The sequence below is a fragment of the Phyllobates terribilis genome, unplaced genomic scaffold (assembly GCF_046119375.1).
Source record: "Phyllobates terribilis strain yellow unplaced genomic scaffold, ASM4611937v1 Scaffold_4__5_contigs__length_816908805, whole genome shotgun sequence".
In the NCBI taxonomy this organism is placed as follows: domain Eukaryota; kingdom Metazoa; phylum Chordata; class Amphibia; order Anura; family Dendrobatidae; genus Phyllobates; species Phyllobates terribilis.
In genome coordinates, this window is record NW_027362764.1 from 280,963,381 (window position 1) to 280,989,647 (window position 26,267).

General features: G+C 44.6%; 1 protein-coding gene across 6 annotated transcripts in view; it reads right to left on the reverse strand.

Annotated features, from left to right (window-relative positions):
* Positions 1-26,267, reverse strand: part of BBS9 (Bardet-Biedl syndrome 9) — a 590,293-nt gene that overhangs the window by 400,734 nt on the left and 163,292 nt on the right. For 3 of the 6 annotated variants that reach the window (XM_073678269.1, XM_073678268.1, XM_073678267.1), the window contains exons 5-7: positions 17,057-17,121; positions 5,128-5,187; positions 58-171 (exon numbers count right to left, since the gene is read on the reverse strand). In XM_073678269.1, the coding sequence (XP_073534370.1) occupies positions 58-171; positions 5,128-5,187; positions 17,057-17,121 (239 nt within the window). The remainder of the gene's footprint in view (positions 1-57; positions 172-5,127; positions 5,188-17,056; positions 17,122-26,267) is intronic. The other 3 variants (XM_073678271.1, XM_073678273.1, XM_073678270.1) reach the window with 1 other exon arrangement.

A 26,267-nucleotide genomic window follows, 5' to 3' on the forward strand; every position in this document is an offset into this window, starting at 1 on the left:
CGCGGCACTATCAAGGAAGAACATTTGTACAAGTTTTATGGTCAGTTCACAACAAACCTTTAACTCCTCCAAATGGGCCGTGAGTCATGTTGCAAGCTGTTCGCCGAAGATTATGTTCATACATCAATTTAATCTGGTGTTGGTTTCCATGTTCCACGTTTCCTAAGGTGCCTGCAGGACAAGACAGGAAAACAAAAGGTTCCACTGAAATATTGAGAATTCAACGTGACTAAGGTTACAATCCAATGCGGACGTTGTAAAAAACATTCGAATACAAGTCTACAAACACTATACAAAATGTCTGCAGCCTAAAGAGACCCGTCCTGGAGACTCGAAAACCTTCTTCATTTATACTGTGGCTGTCACCCGCTGTCCTGCAAAGAGGAAAATGTGCAGTGAGCCCACCCATTATTCACAGTGGTATTACCCACTGAAGATTTCACTGCAGCTTATATGTAAATCTGAAACATATCCTTATTAGAGATGAGTGGTGTTCGACTAGAACTGTTCGCCAATCTCAAATTCGAGCTGTTTTGGGCGGTGTTCGAGTTGTTCGACGAACCCGAACGATTTGCAAAAAATTCGGCTGTTCGAGGTTATGTTCGATAACTGTTCGTGCACCAAAAGCGTGTCCTGCATGTCTGGCGCTATTTAGAGCACCAATCATGCAGGGATTGTCTGCCACTCACTGTAATGCCACAGTCATGGTGGTTGTGGCATTAGAGTGATTGCCCAAATCGATGGGAACTGTGATCACAGTGAAACACGAAAAGCCGGCAATTCAGCAGCGGCGTACACCGGTACCCGACAATTTAGAACCGAAAGAATAGAGCTTCACACATAGATTAGATAGATAGAAACATGTCAGTCACATATATAAGAAGTACAGTGATAGTGTTGATTACTGTACTTTTTCATTTAGTGTTAAAATAAAGGATATATTAAAAAAAAAATTGGCGTGGGGTTCCCCGTAATTTTAGTCTCTAGCGAAGGTTAAGCAGACGGCTGGGGCAGATGTTTGAAGCCTGGGAAAGGGGTAATACCCACGGAGCTTCCCAGGCTACTAATATCAGCCCCCAGCTGAATACCTAGCCTTTACTAGCTATTAAAATGGGGGACGCCCAAAAAAATGACGTGGGGTCCCCCCTATTTTAATAGCTAGCAAAGGCTAGGCAGACAGCTGGGGGCTGATATTAATAGCCCAGGAAGGGTGCCATGAATATTGGCCCCCTCCCAGGCTAGAAACACCAGCCCTCAGCCGCCCCAGAAATGGCACATCCATAGGATGTGCCAATTCTGGCACTTAGCCTCGCTCTTCCCACTGCCCTGTAGCGGTGGCAGTGGGGTAATAGGGCTGGGGTTGATGTCAGCTTATAATGCCAGCTGACATCAAGCCCAGGTTAGGAATGGAGAGGCGTCTATAAGACACCCCCATTACTAACCCCATAGTCAGAGTTAAAAAAAACACAAACACCCAGAATAAAGTCCTTTAATTGAAATAAACACACAATTTTTTATTGTTCTAAATTAAACCATACTTACCATCACGCCCATTCCAGCTTAAGCCAATGTCTTCTGCAATAAAATTAAAATAATAAACCAACCTCATCCTTACCTTTCCATGGTTCCCAGGACAGCTCCAGCTCTGCTACATTCACATGACAGGCTGGATCGCAGCCGAAAGCCACGTCACTGACAGCGTGGGAGAATTCTCCTGCACATGCGGTGAGCGTGAGAGAATTCTCCTGCGCTCACGGCAAGCACAGGAGAATTCTCCCACGCTGTAAGTGACGTGCATGAGGTGAGCTGAGTTTATTATTTTACCTTTATTGCAGGAGATCGTTGGCTTCAGCTGGAATGGGCGTGACGGTAGGTATGGTTTAATTTAGAACAATAAAGAATTGTGTGTTTATTTCAATTAAAGGACTTTATTCTGGGTGTTTGTGTTTTTTTTTTAACTTTGACTATGGGGTTAGTAATGGAGGTGTCTTATAGACGCCTCTCCATTACTAACCTGGGCTTGATGTCAGCTGGCATTATAAGCTGACATCAACCCTAGCCCTATTACCCCATTGCCACCGCTACAAGGCAGTGGGAAGAGCGAGGCTAAGTGCCAGAATTGGCGCGTCCTATGGATGCGCCATTTCTGGGGCGGCTGACGGCTGGTGTTTCTAGCCTGGGAGGGGGCCAATATTCATGGCACCCTTCCTGGGCTATTAATATCAGCCCCCAGCTGTCTGCCTAGCCTTTGCTAGCTATTAAAATAGGGTGGACCCCACGTCATTTTTTTGGGGGTCCCCCATTTTAATAGCTAGTAAAAGCTAGATATTCAGCTGGGGGCTGATATTAGTAGCCTGGGAAGCTCCGTGGGTATTACCCCCTTCCCAGGCTTCAAACATCTGCCCCAGCCATCTGCTTAACCTCCGCTAGAGACTAAAATTACGGGGAACCCCACGCCAATTTTTCTTTTTTTAACAAATCCTTTATTTTAACACTAAATGACAAGTACAGTAATCAACACTATCACTGTACTTATTATATATGTGACTGACATGTTTCTATCTATCTAATCTATGTGTGATGCTCTATTCTTTCTGTTCTAAATTGTCGGGTACCGATGCTGAATTGCCGGCAGGCTTTTTTAAAGAGACGGTGCATGAAAACACTATTATTTTTTTTAATAAATCCTTTAACACTAAATGACAAGTACAGTAACAAACACTGTCACTGTACTTCTTATATATGTGACTGACATGTTTCTATCTATCTAATCTATGTGTGATGCTCTATTCTTTCTGTTCTAAATTGTCGGGTACCGATGCTGAATTGCCGGCCGGCTTTTTTAAAGAGAGTGTCTTCTGAGCAGTTTGTCAGCTTTTGGACACCTTTGAAGGTGTTTTCTATGTGTTTTTATTTGCCTGACATTGGTTTTAACGGTGTTCGACGAACAGTTCCACGAACATCCCGGTGTTCGACGAACCGAACCGAACCTGAACACTACGGGGGTGGCTCAACACTAATCCTTATTGACTACAAGAATAAGGATGAAGTCCCCCATTTTACCACCATTAACGCCCTGCTCTCAGAAATCCACACCATGCATCCGCTGCAGAGACCGGTACATGTCAGAGCATCATCTGTATTCAGATGTATAAAATGCACCAATATGCCAGGTAAGGTCTCCTACACAAAGTCTCACTTATCAGTCACTCCAAAAACTGAAAGCAAAAGCAATGAACTGGGATATAAGTTGGTGTGCATGCAGCGTGTAAGTGCATGTTCACACTGGCCACTAAACAGACAAAACCCAAGAGAAAAACAAAATGTTAGAGTGCATGAAAATATTTTTATGCACTGTTGCTATTTATTTATTTACTGCAGGGTATTTACTCATTTTGTTTTTCTCTTGGGTCTTGTCTGCTTAGTGGTCAGTGTGAACATGCACTTACACGCTGCATGCAACTTATATTCCAGTTCATTGCTTTTGCTTTCTGTTTCCATCTCTGCACCCTGTGCAGATAGGGGTATGGCCTCCCTTTTCTTTGAGCTGGACATTACGTTTAAAAAGCTACCCACTGACGGGTGCACATTAGTCGGGGCCTTGGTCCTTCTCAGCCCTCATTCACACAAATGTCATTAGTCATATGGTAAAGTTTTAATACTAGAGGTTAGGACTATCCCGAATAGGGTCACTGTGACGTGGAGTAATGGCTTTTACATTTTTTTTATCAAAATTATGTTAACCAAGTACCCTATATTATTTTCATGCACTGTTGCTACTTATTTATTTACTGCAGGGTATTTGCCCATTTAGTTTTTCTCTTGGGTTTTACTCTCAAAAACTGCTCAAATCCGTCTTCAGCAACGCATTAAATTACTTTTGGTGCCTATAGAAGTCTATAAAAATGGAATGGGAAGGGGCTGAAGGAAAACAGAAGCAGAGAGACACAAAAATAAACTGCTGAGGCTTCAGAAGCCAAAATCGCTGCAAAAATTACACATTTCAGAAATCACGACAAAAAACGAACATGTGAATCCACTCTATTGACTAGATCCTGCAAAGAGAAATCTTGCTAAAATAAGTCATATAATGGACATAAATAGCATTATTCTTCACGTACACACGTGACAGCTTGTTCTTAAAAAAGTTACGTCAAAGTGGAGTTAATTCCTATTCTTATTTCAGCGGCGGGGGATGTGTCTTTCCATGCTCCCTTTGGCACCCTTGTAACGGGATCACAGGGAGCCAATGAGTTGAGATGACGGCCGGGGGTCTGCTGAAGACCCCCTTGCCTGTTATGACGGTACTCCTGTGAACACCAGCTTCTGGCTAGTGCTCATAGGAGACTGTGATTTTTGCTATATACTGCAGTACTGTGGTATTGCTTATATAGTAGATGATTACAGGGTCAAGTCCCCTAAGGGGACTAACAAGTACAGTAAAATGGAAAAAAAAAGTTTTTTAAAATACAAAAAAATAAAATATAAAAGTTCAAATCCAGTCTTTTACCTTATTAAAATTCAAGAAGTACTAAAAAAATGAAAATAAAAAATACACATACGTGGAATCGTTAATTTCATAAAAGTACAATATATCAAAATATAAAATTAATTACCCCAATTGGTAAACAGTGTAATGATAAAAATAAACTAAAATGACAGAATTACGTTTTTTCGGACTAAACAACACTGCAAATAATGCAACAACAAGCTAAAAAAATAAGCTCTAACACAGCCTCATCAACCAAAAATTGAAAATGTTATGGGTCTCGGAAAATGGCAGCACAAGCAAAAATTATTATTATTTTTTTTTACATATTTCTGAATTTTTTTTTGCCACTTAAATTTGAAAAAAAAAGTGTACATGTTTGGTATCTCCGTATTTGTACTGACCAGGAGAATCATATTAGCAGGTCATTTTTACTGTATAGTGAACATGGCAAACAAAAAGAAAAAACATTTGTGTAACCACTTTTTTTTTGCAATTTCGCAGCATTTGCAATTTTCTTTCCCGCTTTCCAGTGCATCATATGATAAAATGAATGCTGTCATTCAAAAGTACAACTCGTTCTGTGAACAGCAAGCCCTCATATGGCTATTTTGACTGAAAAATAGAATTAGTCTTACCGGTAATTCGGTTTCTAAGACCCTCCACGACGGCATCACCTGATGGTTGCCTCCCCCATCCTAATTTGGTACAGGAAACACAAGAGGTTAAATAGCCCCTCCCCTATACTATCACAGTGTTTTCAAAGGACCACACAAGATGAATGCTTCAAATCATATTTTATTAACACTAAGGAGTATTTCTCATAAATCAAGAAAGGGCGGGAATTACCCGTGCTGTTGTGGAGGGTCTTAGAAACCGAATTACCGGTAAGACTAATTCTATTTTCTCCAATCCCCTCCATGACAGCACCACCTGGAGCAATACAAAAGAATGAATTTAGGGAGGGACAACAGCCTGAAGGACTTTCCTTCCAAATGCTAGGTCTCTATTTGACATTACATCCAATCTATAATGTTTAGCAAAGGTATGGACGGATGACCATGTAGCCGCACTGCAGATCTGCTCGACGGATACGCTAGCCTTTTCAGCCCAGGAGACAGACATAGCTCTGGTGGAATGAGCTTTCAAGGATTCTGGAGGAAGCAAAGCCTCACAAATCACTTTTTTAATCCAATTTGCCAGCATGTTTTTGGAGATTTTCTTCACTTTGTTGGGGCCTCCATATTGTACAAATAGGCTCTGATCCTTCCTCCAGGACTCAGTCTGACTTAAGTAGAAGATGATAGTCCTTCTAACATTCAGTGAGTGGAACTCCTCTTCCTTGCTATTTGATGGATTCTGACAAAAGGATGGAAGGATTATAGGCTGAGACATGTGAAATTCAGATGGGACTTTGGGAAGAAATGAAGGCTCCAACTGGTGGATTATTCTGTCTGCCAGAACTCGAAAGTAAGGCTCTCTGATGGAAAGTGCTTGAATTTCCCCCACTCTCCTAGCTGTAGTCAGTGCTACCAACAACGCTGCTTTCCATGACAGCTAGTCTATTTGAGATTCAAAGATTGGCTCCAATGGTTGCATGGTAAGACCTTTAAGAACCGTATTGAGATCCCAAGGTGGTTGCTCTTGTCGGGTTCATTCGTGATGCAGCCATCATGAATCTCCTAATACAACTGTTTTGGGCCAAGTCAGTATCAAAATAGGAGCTTAAGGCCAAGATCTGGACCTTAAGAGTAGAGTACTTGGTCTTAATCCTTTAGACAGACCGTTTTGCAAAAACTCCGGAATCTTAGATATATTCGGCTGGAAGGGATCTAGTGTATGAGAGTCATACCACGGCTTGAAGGTCTTCCACATCTTTCCATAAAAGGAATTCGTGACCTGCTTCCTGCTTTTCTGCAGTGTATGGATCACCTCCTCTGAAAAGCCTCTGGCTTTTAGGATGGTGGCTTCAGAAGTCAGGCTGCTAAGGAGAGATTTTGAGGGGTCGGATGGTAGATCGGACCCTGATGCAGCAGATCACGTATCTGAGGAACAATCAACGGATCTGCCACCTTCAAACTGTTCAATATTGCAAAACATGCTCTTTTGGGCCACATCGGAGCTATGAGGATTGTTTTTACTCTTTCGGCCCTTATTTTTTGTAAAGTCCTTGGTAACAATAGAATTTGGGGAAAATCATACGCGAGTCTGACATTCCACGGATGCGCAAACGCGTCTATCCCCGCTGCCAGATCCTTAGAGTCCAGGGAGAAAAAGGTTTTTACTTTCGCCTTCTCGTGGTTTGCGAACAGATCCACTTCTGGATTTCCCCATTTCTGTACAACCATATGAAATATCTTCAAAGTTCAGACTCCATTCTCCCGGATGAATGTCCCTTCTGCTTAATAAATCCGCCTGATAATTGTCGGAGCACTTCAGGTGCAGAGCAGACAGGGATAGGAGATGAAGCTCTGCCCAGCGAAAAATCCTTGCTGAGATTTCTGTTACTTGTGCTGCCCTGATGTCTCAGGTGGGCTACCGTCATCATATTGTCCGAGTATATTCTGACATGCGACCCCTGGAGTAGGAATTCGGGTGCCAGAAGGGTCTCATCCACTGCCTTCAATTCTCTTATGTTCGAGGACTGATCCTCAATTTCTTGTGACCAAATTCCCTGAAAGGCCACTTGGAAGACTACGGCTCCCCATCCCCTCTTGCTGGCGTCTGTCTTGACTGATACAAACGGATGCTGAAACCATACTGTTCCTTTCTCCAGATTTTTCAGACAAAGCCACCATCTTAAAGATACTTTCACCTGCTCTGGTAGATGAATCCTGCTGGTGAGGGAACTTAGAGATATGTCCCAGTGGGAAAGGATGAAGCTCTGGAGAACCCTTGTATGTGCTTGAGCCCAAGTTACCGCTTGAATGGAGGAGATCATGGTCCCCAGGATGGACATGGCGAATCTTATTGAGACCTTGTTCTGGTTCATTAGCGCACGGACTTTCGACCTCAGCTGAATTTGCTTTTGTCTTGGCAAAAATGAGGCTTGCTGCTGGGAATCTAGAAAAATCCCCAAAAAGGTCTTCTTGGTGGAAGGAATTAGATCCGACTTGTCGCAATTTATCAGCCATCCCAACGATTCCAGAGTATGAAGAGTCATCTGGAGGTGCTACTCCAATATTGGGACTGAGGGAGCCATTAATAAAAAATTGTCCAAATATGGGACGATACTGATATCCCGTCTTCTTAGAAAAGCCACCACTTCCGCCATGAGCTTCGCGAACAGGCGGGGAGCCGACGAAATCCCGAAGGGAAGCACGATGAACTGAAAATTATGTATTCTTTGATTTTGACTTTCCTGTAAGAAGGACGAATTGGCACATGGTAGGAAATCTCTTGCAGGTATATTGTTGCCATCACAAAATCTTCCCCAATCAGTGGAATTGTGGACTTTAAAGATTCCATCTTGAATCTTCAGTATTTTACATATTGGTTGAGACATTTCAGATTGAGAATTATCCTGTAGGCACCTGATGCCTTTTTTAACAAGAATATTTGAGAATAGTGACCTTCTCCTCGTTCTCTGCCAGGAACTGGTGATATTATTCCTGCATTTTGTAAATCCTGAAGACCTGATATTAGGACCTTCTGTAATCTTGAGGACGACAAGGTTGTTATCTCTACTCTTCTTGGTGGGTAAGCAGCGAAGTCGATTTTGACTCCTGTTTCCACTATCTCCAGTATCTTTCTGTCTGCTGGTATTAGTCGCCACTGTGGAAGGAAACTTGCAATCTAGCCTCCTACCTTCCTGGCGTCATTGTCTGTCTTGTCTTGAGTTTTGAAAAATAATCTTCCTTCTTCCACCTTTGGGGTAAGACCAGCGACCGGATTTTCCTTTGCCTCTATAGTGAAACGATTGCTGTTGCGGAGATGGAAGAAATGGCCTCTTCCTAAAGTTCTTTGGAACCTTTGGCTTTGGTAAAGATTTTTTCTTGTCCAACGCTTTCTCTAATAGCTCATCCACAGCCAAACCAAACATATATTCTCCTTTAAACGAGATGGAACAAAGCTTTGATTTTGACACATTATCTCCGCTCCACATTTTCAGCCATAATGCCCTTCTCGTGGAATTGGATAGTATTGCCGATCTTGCTGCTATTCTAACAGACTCTGCAGAGGCATCCACTAAGAATCCTGTGGCTTTCTGTAGTAAGGGAACAGATGCAAGAAGGTCCTCCATAGGAGTACCTTTCCAGAGATGATCCTCTAATTGCTGTAAGCAGGGAAACATGGATCGTGCTACACAAGTCGAGGCAATATTTGTCCTCAGGGGAGCCGCAGATGTTTCCCATGTCTTCCTTACCAGGCTGTCCATCTTCCTCCATTGGATCCTTCAGTCAGGAAAAGTCTTCGAATGGAAGGGTCGTCTTTTTCGCCACCCTTGCAACCTGAACATCTACTTTTGGAATCTCTGACCATGCTTTAGTCATACTCTCATCTAGTGGGAATCTCTCTTTCATTTCTCCAGCAATATTTAACCTTTTTTCCGGAAACTCCCATTCATCCATGATGAGACTACGGATATTGTAGTGCACAGGGAACACTAGCTTCTTCTTCGACTTTAAGGCCCCAAACATCTCATCCTAGATTGTACGGGTTTTCTTCTCTACCTCCACCTGCATAGTGTCCCTCACTTGCAATAACAACTCTTCCATATTCTCTGACGAAAAGTAGGCCTTAGAGCTACCGGTAATAGGGTTTCCAGGAGTGCCTCATGACAGCACCATCAGGAAGTTGTCCTTTATTTCCTTGATAGGGATAGGAAACATACAAGAGGTTAAAAGGTCCCTCCCTCCACCCCAACTCCAGTGATTTTTCAAGTACCATACCAGGATGGATGCAACTCTATTTTATTTGCCTTTCAACAATCTATGTTAATTTCACATAGCCGTTTCAGGAATATTTAGGGAGGGAATATAATGGGTGCTGTAATGAGGGACTCCTGGAAACCTTATTACCGGTAGGTCTAATGCCTACTTTCCAGGACGTCCCTCCTGACAGCACCATCAGGAGAATACCAGAGTATACATTTTAGGGTCGGACCACTGCCAGGAGGACCTTCCTTCCGAAGGCCATCTTTTGGCCTGATAGAATGTCCAATTTATAATGTTTACAGAAAGTGCTCAGATTTGTCCAAGTTGCCGCTCTTCAGATTTGGTTCACAGATGCTCCTGCTCTTTCTGCCCATGATGCGGACATAGCCCTGGTAGAATGGGCTCTAATATTTTCTGGAGGGGACTTCCACTCAGATAAGCTAGACTAATTATTGATCTGATCCATCTTGCTAATGTAGATTTTGCTGCTTTTTTCCCCTTATTTTTTCCCCCAAACTGTATGAATAGGTTGGAATTTATGTGACAGTCCTTTGTGACCTCCAAGTATTGTAGAACTACTCTCCTGACATCAAGTGAGTGGAAAGCTAATTCCTGATCATTCTTATAGTCCTGACAAAAAGAGGGTAGGACAACTTCCTGATTCATATGGAAAGGGGTAACTACTTTTGGCAAAAAAGCTGAGTCTAACCTGAGGATAATACAATCATCTAGGCATTTCAGGTATGGGTCTCTGATTGAGAATGCTTGAATCTCCCCTATCCTTCTCGCTGTGGTTAATGCGACTAGGAACACTGTCTTAAGTGAGAGGAATTTTATGTTCGACTCTATGAGAGGCTCGATGGGCTTGTTGCATAGGCTCTTTAGGACCATGTTTAAGTCCCATGGTGGGATGTGCGATTTAATTCTTGGTCTTAACCTTGTTGTAGCCATAATGAATCTTTCTACCCATGGATGGTGAGCTAGCGGATAATCCATGAAAGCGCTCAATGCAGCAATCTGTACTTTTAATGTGCTGGGTCTTAGACCTTTTTCAAACCCTGTCTGCAAGAAATCTAGTATTTTAGGGAAGTCTGGAACAGAACTCCCAGATGCTGGTTGATTCTGCAAACAGAATCTCTTCCAGATTTTTGTATAGATGGCCGATGTTACAGGTTTCTGACTATTTTGCATGGTTGAGATTACTGCGTCTGATAGGCCCCTAGATCTCAGCATCTGCCTTTCAGGGTCCATGCCGAAAGCTGGAGAAACTTCACATCGGGATGGAATATCGGGCCCTGAAACAGCAAGTCCTGCCTCTCCGGAAGGATTATTGGATCCTCCAGGGACATTTTCTTCAGTAAGGGGAACCAACTTCTCTTGGGCCAGAAAGGTAGGATTATTATCACCCTGGCTCGGTTTTCCTGAATCTTCTTTAGTACCCACGGTATCAAGGGTAAAGGAGGGAATGCATATGCTAGATTCATGTTCCATCTTTGAGATAAAGCATCTATCCCTGCTGGTCTGTCTTCTGGATTGAGGGAGAAGAATTTTTCTGCCTTTGCGTTTTTCCGTGTGGCGAAGAGATCCCATTGGGGAGTGCCTCATCGATGTGTTAAGTGACGAAACACCTCCCAGTTCAACTCCCATTCTGACTGTAGAACAGTTTCTCGACTGAGGAAGTCTGCTACTGTATTGTGGGAACCTTTTAGATGCACTGCAGATATTGAAAGGACCGATCTTTCTGCCCACTGGAAGATTTTTCCCGCCAAGGATTGTAGAAGGTGGTGACGTGGACCGCACTGATGTTTGAGGAAAGCCACTGATGTCATGTTGTCCGTTAAAACTCTGACGAGTTGACTTTTTAGATGTTTTTGAAACTTTTTCAACGCCTCCCAGATGGCCTGAAGCTCTCTCAGATTTAATGATCTCGACGATCCTGGGTCCCCCAGGTACCTTGCAGGTATTGACTGTTTACGTGGGCCCCACAGCCTCTGCTGCTCGCATCGGTAGTGAGAGTCACGAATGGGGTTAATTTCGACATGACTTCTTCCTGTAGGTTGGCCTTGGAGGTCCACCAAGTCAATGATCTTTTGGTTACCTTCAATAAAAGAAACCCTTTTGTCCAGATAGACCATTTTCCGATTCCAGGTTGATAGAATTTGTTGCTGCAATTGTCTCGAATGGAATTGGCTCCACCTGACTCCCGGTGTGGAAGCTGTCATGAGACCCAGGATTTTCATACATTCTCAAATGGTAACTTTCGTCCCCCTCCTGAATTTCTTGATCTTGGCCCTGAGCTCTGTCTGTTTCTTTTCCGGCAGAAACGACATTTGTTGTTCTGAGTTTAGGAGGATTCCCAAAAAAATCTTTCTTCTTTCTGGAACAAGATGTCATTTTTCCCAGTTTATAATCCATCCTAAATTTCTTAGAGTCAGGATGGTTGATGTTAGGTTGGTTTTCAGCTGCTGTGGAGAGTCTGCCAATACCAGGAAGTCGTCTAGATATTGAATGATTAATATTCCTTGTTCCCTGAGGAACGCCATAACTTCGGCCATCAGTTTGGTAAAGATACGTGGAGCTGAAGATAGGCCAAACGGAAGACAAGTGAACTGGTAATGTAGAATGGGGTCTCCTTCTTTTAGTGCAAACCGTAGAAACTTTTGACTGTGACGGTGAATTGGGACATGATAATAGGCCTCTTTGAGGTCTATTGTACACATCACCATGTTGTATCCGATTAAGGGAATTGTTGACCTGATTGATTCCATTTTGAATTTTTTGTAAACGACTGATTTGTTTAGAGACTTCAGATTTATTATGGTGCGATAATCGCCCCTGTTTTTTTTTATTGAAAAAAGACCCGAGTAAAAGCCCAGGAACTGTCCGGCTTCTGGTACTTGTATCACTGCTCCTGAGTTTATCAGTTTTCTCACGTCTGTTAGCAGTCTTTTGGAGACCTGGGCGGATTGGGTTGTTGTCAGGTGAAATTTTCCCTACGGGATCTGTCCGAATTCTATCTTGTAGCCCTGTGCGATAGAATGGAGAATCCATGGGCTGTTGGTAATCTTCATTCATGCTCCGTGGAAATGTTGGAGTCTCCCTCCTACTTTCCTGGTGTCATCTTCTACGTGTGTTAGCACTTGTAGTGGGAAGGGGACTCCTCGAGATACCTCCCTTCTGGTAGCTCCATCTACCTGACTTCCCTTTTCCGGAATATTCTGGCTTTTGCTGGTAATGAGGTTTCCGAAAGGAGGACACTTTCTTAGGTTTTTCCTCCAGAAATCCCTTTTTTTCATCTGAGGCTTTCTCCAGTATTTCATCCAATACTGGACCAAACACCTGGAGGCCTGAAAAGGGAATGGCACACAATTTACTTTTAGAATGACTGTCTCCTGACCAGGTTTTTAGCCATATTGCTCTTATGGAGTAGAATGTGTTATGTGCAGCATGAGAAGGGGCATTATCAAGCTTGAAAATGATCTTGCTGCGGAATACATGGTTCTTCTTCTTGAACTATGGCAGGAAGTGTTGTTTGAGAAACTCAACATACATTATGGAGTTCATCTTTACCCCTTCAGGGATCCTAAAAGGGCAGACAATCTCTCTCCCCATGATTCCAGCCCAAAACATTACTCCACCTCCTCCTTGTTAGCGCCGTAGCCGTGTTTGCATGGGGTGTCCATCAGCCAGCCATCCTCCATTCCATCCATCTGGACCATCGAGATCATTTCATGCATGATAATGCCCAGTCTCATGCTGCACATAACACATCTGCATCTCTGGCTGCTATGGGCATAAAAGGGGACAAACTTATGGTGTGGCACCCATGTTCCCCTGACCTCAACCCCATTGAGAACCTCTGGAGCATCATCAAAAGGAGTGTCTATGATGGCGGGAGGCAGTTCACATCTAAGCAACAGCTCTGGGAGGGTATTCTGTCCTCATGCAAAACAATTAAAGCAGAAACCATCCAAAACCTGACAAATTCAATGGACAAGAGAGTTCAGAAGCTCCTTTCGAACAAGCGGTCCTATGTGCAAATGTAACATCACCTAGAATAAAGTTTTGAGTTGAAAACTGTTTGATTTCAGTTTGTAATAACCTGCTAATGCTTATAATAGCAAAAATGACCATTTTTTTGTTCTTTATTAAAATGAAAAGGTTGAAAACTCTGCTGTGCATAATAATTTGGAACATGCAGTTTGAGTTTTTTATTTTTTAAAAAATATACTGTTATCATAGGCAGTTTGTACAAAAACCTTTCAATTGTACTCGAATAGTTATTTGACTGGAAAATTACAATGACTGCAATTCATATAGGTAATTTGGGAAAATCTGAGAAAATATTATTTGCATAATAATTTGGAACACAGTGTAGTATTCGCAAGGCTTTCACACCCTCCACCCCCATAGTGAAGAGACTGTAAATCGGTGAGCAGAGGCACTGGATGGCAGAGCGGATGGGAGGGGGGTAATAAAGCAATGGCTGCAGAGAAAGTGGATGAACATTGAAGATAATGTGAGAACAAATTTAGTTTTTTCAACTTTTCTTGAAAACTTAGTTACCCTTTAAATCAGCCCTGTGCAGCATATGGGCCGCAGGCCGCATGCAGCCCGCCGAAGGATGTTGAGCCGCCCGCGTAGAACCAGGATACTCCGGTTGCCATCTCAACTGTATTCATGTCTTTCAGACGCAAATTCAATTAAACACTTTGGCGCAGGGAAAGGGTCAATGAAGCGCACATCAGCCCCAGCCCTGAGGTCATCACACCATGACCTCATCACATTACTGCTGGAGCCGCAGTGCAGAGGAGGCAAAGATGTGGCTGGCACTCCTGGAGCCGAAAATTAAATATCCTATTGTAGGAGGAGGGGGGTGTCTGTTACTATGAGGCCACATTATGTGGCAACAGGGGAGAGGATTATGTAGGATGCACAGTATGCAGAGAGGCAGGTTGTGTGGGGAATATTACAGAGAAGAGCTGCATGGGGGTATATTATGGAGAGGAGCGGTGTGGGGAGAATATTATGGAGAGGAGCTGTGGGGGTACATTACAGAGAGGGGCAGTTGTGTGGGGAATATTATGGAAAGGACCTATGTGGGAGAGACATTATGGAGAGAGGCAGTGAGGGGGGAATATTATGGAGAGGGGCAGTATGGGGGGAATATTATGGAGGAGCAGGGTGGAGGAATATTGTGGAGAGGGGCAGTGTTGGGAGGATATTTTGTGGAGAAAGCCCAGTGAGGGGCAACTGTTTATTCAGGAGTGCAGCAAGGGAGATACTTTTATTTTTAAGGGCACCATGTCGGGAAGAGCTTCTGAAGACGGAGAAGAGAGAAGTCTGTACAGTCGAGATTTGGGAATGAAATCTCATCATGGCATCTGTACTACATGGAGGCAAAGGGATGGGAACGACTCCAGTCAGAGAAGATGTCACCTATAAAGTACCTGGATGCAAATGTTTATCTGTGATCCTTCCTGTGTCTCATCAGTACTGTGATTCAAGTATGGTCCACAGTCTGGTGATGGCTTAGAACAACAGCAACTCCAAGCATCTCCTTACCATTGCTAAGGACATACCGGGAGTTGCAGGTTTACGAGATACAGGTGTATATGGAGCTGAACTGAAACTGCAATTGATCACTGTGAGCTTGGTGATATATTCCTGTACTGACAGTTCTAGCGCTGATTTCATGAACGGTGATTCTGATCATGTAGCAATGCATAACGTGCTTTATGTTAATACTGAAAAATCCTCAAAACTTAATTTTGAGATTAGGAGTAGGATTGGGTTGAGTTTCAGCTACAAAAATTCAGTTTAAGTTTGGGTGTGTTTACATTGATTTTTTGGAGCAGACATTTTCCAAATCCTTCTCAAATATTCAAAACTTGGTTGTGCGAATGTTACTACCCCTTTAATTTTTTTATGGCCTTTCAGAATGGTTCAGTATGACAATTTGGCCCTTGGATAAAAAAAATGTTGTGCACCCCTGCTTTAAATCCTGCACCAGCACAATCCTAGCAGTAGTCTTGCCATGAATTCAAGACTACTGCTTCTGCCCATGGCAAAATGTGAGTATTTTCATCTCGGTTCTTTAATATTAGAAGCAAGGTGTAAAGCCCCGGGGTCTTCCATGGGCGTAATGCTATTCAGACAATACAGGGTGAGGTAGAAACAGCGTCGCAATACTTTATTGAACCACAAAGCGGACAATAAACACATAGAACAGTCCCAGCAAAATACCCAAGATGGTACAACATTACACAGTCTCACCCTTCCTTCTCCGCCCACCTGGGATAGAACAGCTGCAACTTTGGAGACTTCCAGGGCCGACTACCTCAACCAGTAACCCTCCGCTTCTGACGTGCTCCCATAGAGTGAAGGTAGTGGCAAGCTTAGGAAGCTAGTAGTCCATTGAGGGACAAGGCCAGGAGACCCGAGGGTCCCAACCTGGCCTCTCCGAGAGTTTCCATGGAGCCAGATGACCGATGGGTCTCCCAATCTGGCTTCTCTGAATGTCTCTATGAGTTCCAGGCAACCGGTGGGTCCCTCCTGGCAATCCCAAACAACATATCCATCGGGCCCGATGACTTCGTCGTCCCACCCTGGTCTCCCCAAAATGTATCCATGGTCTCTCTGATGGTCAATGGAGATGATCCTTATCTTTCCAGTCAGGGCCGTACTCTTAGGCCAGATTCATGTAAAATCCAAATCTATGTCTCTTCGGACGGATCTGCCTTGATATCCATCTACTTTCCTGAAGGATGTCTCTCATTCTCCTTGTAAAGTTGTTCTGATGCTTCTTGATTCTGCTTGCAGTACTACAGACATCCCTTTTTATATTTACATCTGTGTAAGGTCATCAGTCACAGGTAAGAGGTAAAGGTGCATGGCTCACCAGGTCTCATTGTTTGAGCTAATCAGTTTACATAGTTGGTATCACAGGGGCTATTTTAAATAAACCTCTAGCTGACTTTTAGTACAATTTATCATTAGCATAGTAAACATGATAGTTTCCAAACTAATAGAATTCAACATTCAGGGTTATACAATCAGCACCTTTTTGATCAGCAAGAGAAATACAAATACATTTATAAGTCAACACAACACAATAGTGTATTTTTCTTGCCTTAACAAATCTACTCGTCTGGCTAATTAAGATTTTAAGCTGAATCATCACACAAGGCTATGCATATTTTTATTTCAGAAACAGCTCATCCTCATACCAGACCAAGTGTGATATCCCACTTATGAGCAGCATTATCTGGCATAGCCAACTGACAAAAGTGAGGCTGTTTCTGGGGTCTGGGTTAAACTGAAACACTTTTTTATAATCTCATCTGACACTCAACCTCATTGAGATAAAGAACAGATGGGGGTAGAGTTAACTCAACCGCCCATTGTATTTTTCTGGTGAACAGCGCGGCTCCAGAGTCTGCAGCAACGTCTTTTTGAATCACTGCAATCTAACAAGTGCAAGTCTGGACTCATGACTCTAATGGAAAGACAGAAGTGGTTTATTACGGCTTCTGCCTTCTCCTTTGCCATCTACGCCATCATGTTTGGTTGTTATGGGGTTAATCAGATATTGTCAAATTTTTAATAGTATCCAAATATTGAAATGTAGAAGTATAGAAATGCTGAAAAGGAGATGCAAAGGGTTAACACTTTAGTAGTTTAATTTTACCTGAGACTGAATAAACGCTGAGCTTTTTTGGATGTAACACAGCAAGATGAAGAAGTTCTGTACCCCTAAGAAAAACAAAAAAAGAAAAGTGCATTAATTATATCAAGTGATATTTCGGCAGCTTACTTTAGAATAAAACAACATCATATTGGTGCATTGATATTTACTGTGGCTATGGACTGCGCTGTTCACACCACATGCTTTAGGACAATCTCTCAGCATACCGCCCTGTTGTACACAACGGTATGCATTATATATGTTGCAGGTTGACATTCATTATAAAAAAATAGAAAAAAAAGTGTATTTTTTTTTTTGCGGATTCACTGAATTGAAAATTTCAGTTCACTTCGGGTTATGATAAAGTAAAACATAGACGCACCGGACCTCACCATCTGAATGTACACCAAAGAGATATTCTTATGGCATAGACTGGGCCCATTAGGCTATAAATGCTCTAAGATGGCCGCCGGGCAGGTCCTTGAGGGGAAACATGTATCATCGAAGTTGGTAGCTTTGGTGATATAAGCCCGGGAATGCATGCTCCAGAATGCGTAGTGCTGAGAGAGTTAATAGGGCGTATCAGGGTAGGGTTTTACGAGCAATCAAAGAGATGGGTGGGACTGACTGCTCACATATTCCCACTCCAGGGGCGTGGTATGGCAGATAAAATGGAGACCAGTTTTCTCATTCAGTGTCAGTGACTGGAGGTGTGGAGACCTCCAGTGTGTTTGCTAAAGGACACTGACCGTGAGGGGGCGAACCCGCACTACTGTATGGACTATTTACTTTCTGTCTTTCACAATGTGCTGGAATAGGCGGCCTTTTTGTTTGCTTATGCTGAGCAGTTTATGAGGCTGTAATAAACCTGCCTGGACATTCCAATGAAATCGCTTCCTGTGCCTACCTCAACCGCAGCTGACTGATTAAATCCTACAATGTGTAGACATACCCTAACCGAAGTACACACCCTACATTGTGTCCACTTACTCCAGCCGGACAAGAATTAGACTCAAGATGCAAACTTAAAGGGAACCTGTCACCAGGTTTTCCCTATACTATACAAACAAAATCCTTCACCTTTAAGAAGTCTTGACAAGCAATCAAGCAACATGTTCATAAGTGTTACACTCCCGTTCACATCAGAGAAAATATTCTTAAAATACTCCACCATCATATGCTATTCGGTGTGGTCTGATGAGTGTTGATGGTCTGGAGAACCTGCCAAGTCCCAAAATGCTCTTAACCTGCAGATATGGGGTTAATCTGCAGGTTAATAGTGTTCTAAAGCCATGTGACTGCCCAGCTTCTAGAAGGAAATGAACTTATTCCTCCCAGGAGCCACTGGCTTTCAGTTACTGAGGCGCGATCGATGCTGCTTCAGTCACCGCTCAGCACATAGTGACCAGCAGCTGAAAACACACCCCGACACTGTTTGACAGGGGTGTGGTTTCAGCCGCTGCTCACTATGTGCTGAGCGGTGACTGAAGACATGCCTTTATGACTGAAAGCCGGAGGCTGCCAGGAGGAATAAGGTTAATTTCCTCCCGGTAGCCGGGCTCTCAGTGTGGAGGCCACATAGCTTTAGAACGCTATTAGCCTGCATTTTTACCCCATATCTGGATGGCCGTCTTGAGAGTGTTCTGTGGCCTTTAAAAACAAAACTACATCCCCAACTAAAAGAGGGTGTACACACTTATGCAACCACATTATTTTAGTCTGGTTATTTTTATTTTCCCCCTCAAAATTATTTCAGGTTTATTTCTATTGAATTGTACAGGCTATGGGTGTCATTAACCCCTTTAACCACCTTGGGTTTTTGTTTTTCGTTTTTTGCTCCCCTTCTTCCCAAAGCCATAACTTTTTTCTTTTTTCGCCAATATGACCATGGGAGGGCTTGTTTATTTGCGGGACAAGTTGTACTTTTGATCGAAACCATTGCTTTTCCCAAATTGTATACTGGAAAACAGGAAAAAAAATTCAAGTGTGGTGAAATTGCAAAAAAAGTGCAATTCCATAATTGTTTTTTTTTTTACCATGTTCACTAAATGCTAAAACTGACCTGCCGTTATGATTCTCAAGGTTACAAGTTCATAGATACCAAATATGTATATGTTCTTTTTTATTTAAGTGGTTAAATGCAAAGTTGGTTACAAAAAAAAAAAAATGGTGCTATTTTCCGAGACCTGTAGCGTCTCCATTTTTCGGGATCTGGGGCTGGGTGAGGGCTTATTTTTTGTGCGCCGAGCTGAAGGTTTTATTGATACCATTTTGGGGTAGATCCGATGTTTTGATCGCCCGTTATTGCATTTTATTGCAATGTTGCGGCGACCAAAAAACGTAATTCTGGCGTTTAGAATTTTTTTCTCGCTACGCCATTTACTGATCGGATTAATTCTTTTTTTATATTGATAGATCAGGCGATTCAGAACGCGACGATACCAAATATGTGTATGTGTTTTTTTTTTATTATTATTTTATTTGAATGGGTTGAAAGGGGGGTGATTTAAACTTTTATATTTTTTTTATTTTTTTTATATTTTTAAAAACTTTTCTTTACACTTTTTGCTTGCTTCTATAGTCTCCATAGGAGCCTAGAAGCAGCAACTGTCCGATCGCCTCTACTACATAGAAGTGATGAACAGATCACCTCTATGTAGCAGAAATGCTCCTGTGACATGAGCGCTGACCACTAGGTGGTGCTCATAGCGAGCAGTACATGACAACCACTGGAGTCTGCTGCAGACCCAGGGTTGTCATGCCCACCCTTCAGTGACCCGCGATCACTTGACGGGGTCACCGATGGGCGGGGTAAGTGACGTGCTTCCGGCGCTGCGCTGTTAGATGCCGCTGTCAGAGATTGACAGCGGCATTTAACATGTTAACAGCTGCGGGTGGATCGCGATTCCACCCGCGGCTGTTGTGGGCACATATCAGCTGTATAAATCAGCTGACATTTGCCTGGTTCAGTGTGGGCTCAGCGCCGGAGCCCGCGCTGAACAGGGGGTGACAGCTTGGTGCGTACTATTACGCCCCAGGCTGTAAAGGGGTTAATATTTTTAAAAACTTTTTTTTTTTTACCTTTTACTTGCTTCAGTAGACTTCATGGAAGACTAGAAGCTGCTATCATCTGATCGCTTGTGTTTCATATAGCAGGGCTCATCTGCTATAAATGCTGACCGCTGGGTGGCGCTCATAGCAGATCTGCTATGACAACCAAAGGAGTCTCATGCAGACCCAGAGTTGTCATGCCAACCTATCGGCGCCCTGTGTCGTGTGACGGACTTCTGGAGTGGTCATGTTAAATGCCACTGTCAGAGATTGACAGCGGCATTTAACATGTTAACAGCAGCAGGTGGATTGCGATTTCACCTGCAGCTGTTAGGAGCACATGATAGATGATCAGATCAGCTCTCATGTGCCAGGAAAGATGTGTCTGAGTGTTCATGAGTTTTCCATTGGGGAAGGGAATATGCCAATGTCAGACTCCTCTGTCAGCAACTTACTTCATCTGAGAGCAAAGAATAGGAAATTCAACCTGCCCAGTCCATCAGTTGTTTAAGTGTGTCAGGAGTTTCCTGTACACATCACATAGTTGTACAACTCCAATACACTGCAGCCTTGCAGCGCTGGGGTCCTGGATTCAAACTTCACCAAGGACAACATCTGCAAGCAGTTTGTATGTTCTCCCCGTGTTTGTATGGGTTTCCTCCGGGTTCTCCGATTTCTTCCCACACTCTAAATACACAGTGATAGGGAATCTAGATTGTGAGCACCAATGGGGACAGTGATGAGGATGTCTGTAAAGAGCTGTGGAATTAATGGCGCTATATAAGTAAAATAAATAAATACAGAAAAAGCTTTGCCATTGTGTAAAGTGTAAAGATAACAGCAATGCAATGGTTCATAAATCTTATACTATTTATATATATATATATAATATCATATATTATTTATAACAGAACATAGAACACAGATTAGATGTTGAACTTTATACATTTTGCCTTTTCGCATTAAAAAATTAACTTATTTATAAATTGATGGCAGCAACATATCTCAAAGAAGTTTGGGCAGGCCATCAGGGCTGTGTCTACCATTGTGAGCACCTTTTCTCAGAAGTTTACAGACTGTTGTAAAAAGAAGTGAGGAGACCAATTTCTGGAGTTTTGGGAGAGGAAAGTTGCCCCATTACTGTCTGATGTAGGATTCCAGAGGCTCACCAGTCGTGGGTCTTCTTTGTCAGATTTTTCCTTTAATAATGCGCCAATTGTTTCTATTGGTGAAAGGCATGGATTGCATTTAGCCAATTCATCACCTGAACTCTCCTGAGAAGCCATGCTGTTGTGATGGGTGCAGTTTGTGGCATAGCATTGTCTTGCTAAAATATGCAAGACCTTCCCTTAAATTGATGCTGTCTGGATGGAAGCATATGTTGTTCTAACACCTCTATGTAATGCTCAGCTTTGATAGTGCTTTTCAAGATGGGTAAGCTGTCCATGCCATAGACACTAATGCAATGCCATATCATGAGATGTGGGTTTTTGAACTGTACACTGATAACTAGCTGGAAGGTCTTCCACCTCTTGAGTCCGCAGGAGAGAGCATCCATGGATTCCATAAAGAATTTTACATTTAGATTCATCTAATCACAGAACAGTTTTCTATTTTGCTTCCAGCCATTTTAAAGGTGAGAAGACTGCTGCAGCCAGTCAATGTTCTCTGATTGGCTACACCCTTAAAATTTCATCTGAACAGGAGGAAACATTGTTTCCATTACACCTTGTGTAATAATAAAGAAAAAAGAAAACTCAAAACCTAAAAATGACAAAAAAAAAAACAGTCAAAACTATTTGTCAATAACGACCACAATCATGTGGTTAAAAAGAAGTTGTATCATCTAGCCTCTGTGGTGTTGTAAGAGCAGACAAAGTTATCTGAGCCACAGACATGTAAAAATGAATTTGGCACTATATACAGGTGCTTCTCACTAAATTAGAATATCATCAAAAAGTTCATTTATTTCAGTCTTCAATCCAAAAAGTGAAACTCATATTACAAACAGAGTGATCTATTTCAAGTGCTTATTTCTGTTAATGTTGATGACTGTGGCTTACAGCCAATGAAAACACAAAAGTCATTATCTCAGTAAATTAGAATACCGTATTTTTCGGACTATAAAATGCACCAGACCATAAGATGCATGTAGTATCGGCGTCTCTGCACCCTGACAGGCAGAGACGCCGTCCCTCTTACCGCCGCGCTCCCCGCCCGGCATCCCCCGGCGCTCCTGCTGCTGCTGGCGCGCGCAGCTTCCCGGGCACTGTGCTTAGGGCGCGCGCTCCCTCCCTCTTAAAGGGGCCACGCGCACAGTCCTAAGGAGTCCCCGGCCAATGACCGGAGGATCCCTCATATAAAAGGCACCTCCTCCAAAATGGAGGTGCCCGTGCAAGGCTGTAGCTTTGTGTCCTAAATTCTGCTTCAGCCCTCACGTCCCGCTGCTAGTCTGACTACCAGTCCAGTCCGCCAGCCTGACTACCAGTCCAGTCCGCCAGCCTGACTACCAGTCCAGTCCGCCAGCCTGACTACCAGTCCAGTCCGCCAGCCTGACTACCAGTCCTGTCCGCCAGCCTGACTACCTGTCTCCGCCAGCCAAGGGTACTCTCCAGCCCGACGGTCTGCCTACGATCCAAACCCGCCAGTCTGTCTATGGGTCTGGCTTGCCTGCCTACCCGGAGAACGTACCAGTTACCTGCCGTGCCTATCTGTCAGCCTACCTGGAGGCCCCTGCCAGTTACCAGCCTTGCCTATCTGTCAGCCTACCTGGAGGCTCCTGTCAGTTACCTGCTGTGCCTACCCGGAGGCTCCTGCCAGTTACCCGTGGGAGTCACCTGCTCTCATACAAGGACAGGCTCAGAGTAGCACCTGGTCCCTCTGCTCAGTCCTTCCCTGGTTCACGGAGTCGATTGAGCCACCGTGCGACCTTGGTCAGTCCGAGTTGATACCTAGTTACGCCCCTCTGGACCCTCCTTCCACCACCCGGATCCGTAAAAGTTTTGCACGGGCAATGGAACCCGGAGGCCCCCAGGCCCCTTCGCTTGCTGACCTGTACCAGGAGGTTTCTCGTCAGAGATCCCAACAGGAAACCATCCTGACCTACCTGCGGTCTGTCAACTCTCGCCTGAACACGCTGTTTGTCCCACCTGTGCCCGCCTCGAGTTGAGTGACACCCGCTCCGGCGGCGCCGCTGCCTACCAATACCACGGCATCCAGCCTAGGACCACGGCTTTCTGCGCCACCCCGTTTTGGAGGTGACCCCGTCTTATGTCGGGGCTTTCTGAACCAGTGCACGCTGCACTTTGAACTTATGACACATCAGTTTCCCTCCGACCGCGCCAAGGTGGCGTTCATCATGTCTCACCTCACCGGGGAAGCATTGGCATGGCTAAACCCTCTATGGGAGAGAGGGGATTCCCTGGTGTCCGATCTTCCGGCTTTCCTCACTGCCTTCCGGAGGGACTTCGATGAACCCAGACGAAGGATTTCTACTGCCTCCTCTTTGCTACGTCTCCGCCAAGGGAGTCTCACCGTGGGCCAGTAAGCCATACAGTTTCGTACCCTCGCTTCTGAGCTTGCCTGGGACAACGAGGCCCTGGTGTCCACCTTCTGGAAGGGTCTTTCGGGTCAGATTAAGGACGAGTTAGCCGGCCAGGACATTCATACCACCCTGGATGACCTGGTGTCATTAGCTACCCGGATTGACATTGGTTTCCTAGAATGTGCTAAGGAGACTACCCGGGAGAGAAGATTTTCTCGTCTTCCTCCAGTTTTCCAGAAACCTGCTTCCCGACCAGCAACTCCCCGGGAACGCTCGCCCAAACCTATGCAGATCGACCAGACCAAGATGGTCAAGTCTCGCCAAGAAACACGCCGAGCCGAGGGGAGCTGTTTCTACTGTGGTAGTAAGGAGCACCTTATCTGTTCCTGCCCGGTGAAGCTGGGAAACTCCAGTGTCTAGGACCGCTCGGAGAGGTCGTCCTAGGCAAGAGTAAATCCTCTCCGTTCTTGACTTTATCCATCTCTATTTCCTGAGGAGAGAACAGCTTCTTTGAATCCGCACATCTGGATTCCGGAGCCGCTGGGAATCTCATTTCCCAGTCCCTTGTAGAGAAGTATCAGATTCCTACCAAACTTCTCGCTGAACCATTGGCAGTCGCTTCCGTGGATGGAAGACTCCTTCCGGTGACCATCTTGCTCGTCACAGAGCCCGTAACCCTGCAGGTGGGAATGCTGCACTCAGAGAGGATCTCCTTCCATGTGCTTTCCGGACTCTCTCACTCCCTTTTGCTAGGTCTACCTTGGCTACAGAGACATGAACCCGTTCTGAATTGGCAATCCGGTGAGGTGCTCCGTTGGGGGCAGGATTGCCATAAGACCTGCCTGGTTCTGGTTCGCCCGGCTCGACTTCCGTCTACTCCGGCTAATTTACCTGGTCTACCGGCACCTTACTGGTCCTATGCAGAAGTCTTCGACAAGAAGGAGGCAGAGACACTGCCACCTCATAGGCCATATGATTGCCCTATCAACCTGGTACCCGGTGCCACTCCACCCCGTGGGCATATTTACCTTTTGTCTTTGGCCGAAACCCGGGCCATGTCGGAGTACATCGAAGAAAATCTGGATTCATCCGGAAATCTACCTCCCCGGCTGGAGCCGGATTCTTCTTCGTAAAAAAGAAAGACGGTTCCCTACGTCCCTGTATCAATTATAGAGGACTCGACCAAATTACTATCAAAAACAAATACCCCCTGCAGCTCATCTCTGAGCTGTTCGACCGCCTTAAAGGCGCGAAGATCTTCACCAAGCTCGATCTTCGTGGGGCGTATAACTTGGTCCGGATCCGTCAAGTGGAAGACAGCATTCAATACCCGGGACGGTCACTATGAATACCGTGTAATGCCCTTAGGTCTCTGTATTGCTCCCGCCGTCTTCCAAGAATTAGTTAACAACATCTTCCGTGACCTCTTATATTCTTGCGTGGTGGTGTACATGGACGACATCTTGGTCTTCTCTCCGGATCTTCCCACACACCGGAGGGATGTTCGTCAGGTCCTGCTTAGGCTCAGGCAGAATCACCTATATGCAAAATTTGAGAAATGCCTCTTTGAGCAGACCTCTCTTCCATTCCTGGGCTATATTATCTCTAAGACAGGTCTACGGATGGACCCCGAGAAGGTCTATGCTGTCTTAAAGTGGCCCCGTCCGGAGGGGCCAGCGATTCCTGGGCTTCGCCAACTATTACCGTCTCTTCATCCCACATTTCTCTTCCCGGACTGCTTTCATCTCTGCGCTCACCCAAAAGGGAGCAAATCCTAAGGAATGGCCGTCCGAAGCGGAGGAGGCCTTCCTCTCCTTAAAACAAGCCTTCTCTTCTGCCCCAGTGCTGCACCGTCCGGATAGCAACAAATAGCTCTTTCTGGAGGTTGATGCTTCCTCTTCCGGAGCCGGAGCGGTGCTCACCCAGAAATCTCCATGCGGGAGAATGGTAACCTGTGACTTCTTCTCCAAGCTCTTCTCCTCGTCTGAGCGCAACTACTCCATAGGAGACCGAGAACTGCTGGCCATCAAATTGGCGCTGGAGGAGTGGCGTTACCTGCTCGAGGATACTCTGCACCAGGTGGTCATCTATACTGCCCACAAAAAACTGGCATATCCATGCACAAAGACTCAATCCGCGTCAGGCCCGGTGGTCTTTGTTCTTCGCCTGCTTCAACTTTACCCTACATTACCGCCTGGCGGAGAAGAACGTTAAAGCCAACGCCTTGTCCCGATCCTTCCTGTCTTCCGATCAAGAAGAGGAGCCTATGCATATCATCGATCCCTCCAAAGTGATGTCTCGTCTCCCACTCGGTAAGACGTTTGTACCGGTTCCGGATCGTAAGAAGGTTCTTCACTGGGGTCATTCATCCAAACTAGCCGGCCATGCTGGCCAGAAGAAGACCTTCCTGCTCATTACCCGGCATTACTGGTGGCCTACCCTGCGCAAGGATGTGGTAGACTTCGTCACGACCTGTTCGTCCTGTGCCCGCAACAAGGTTCCCAGACATCTTCCAGCCGGCGGTCTCCTGCCTCTTCCCGTACCTGCTGCCCCGTGGCAACACATTGCTATGGACTTTATTACTGATCTCCCTGTTTCTGCCGGTTGTACGGTCATTTG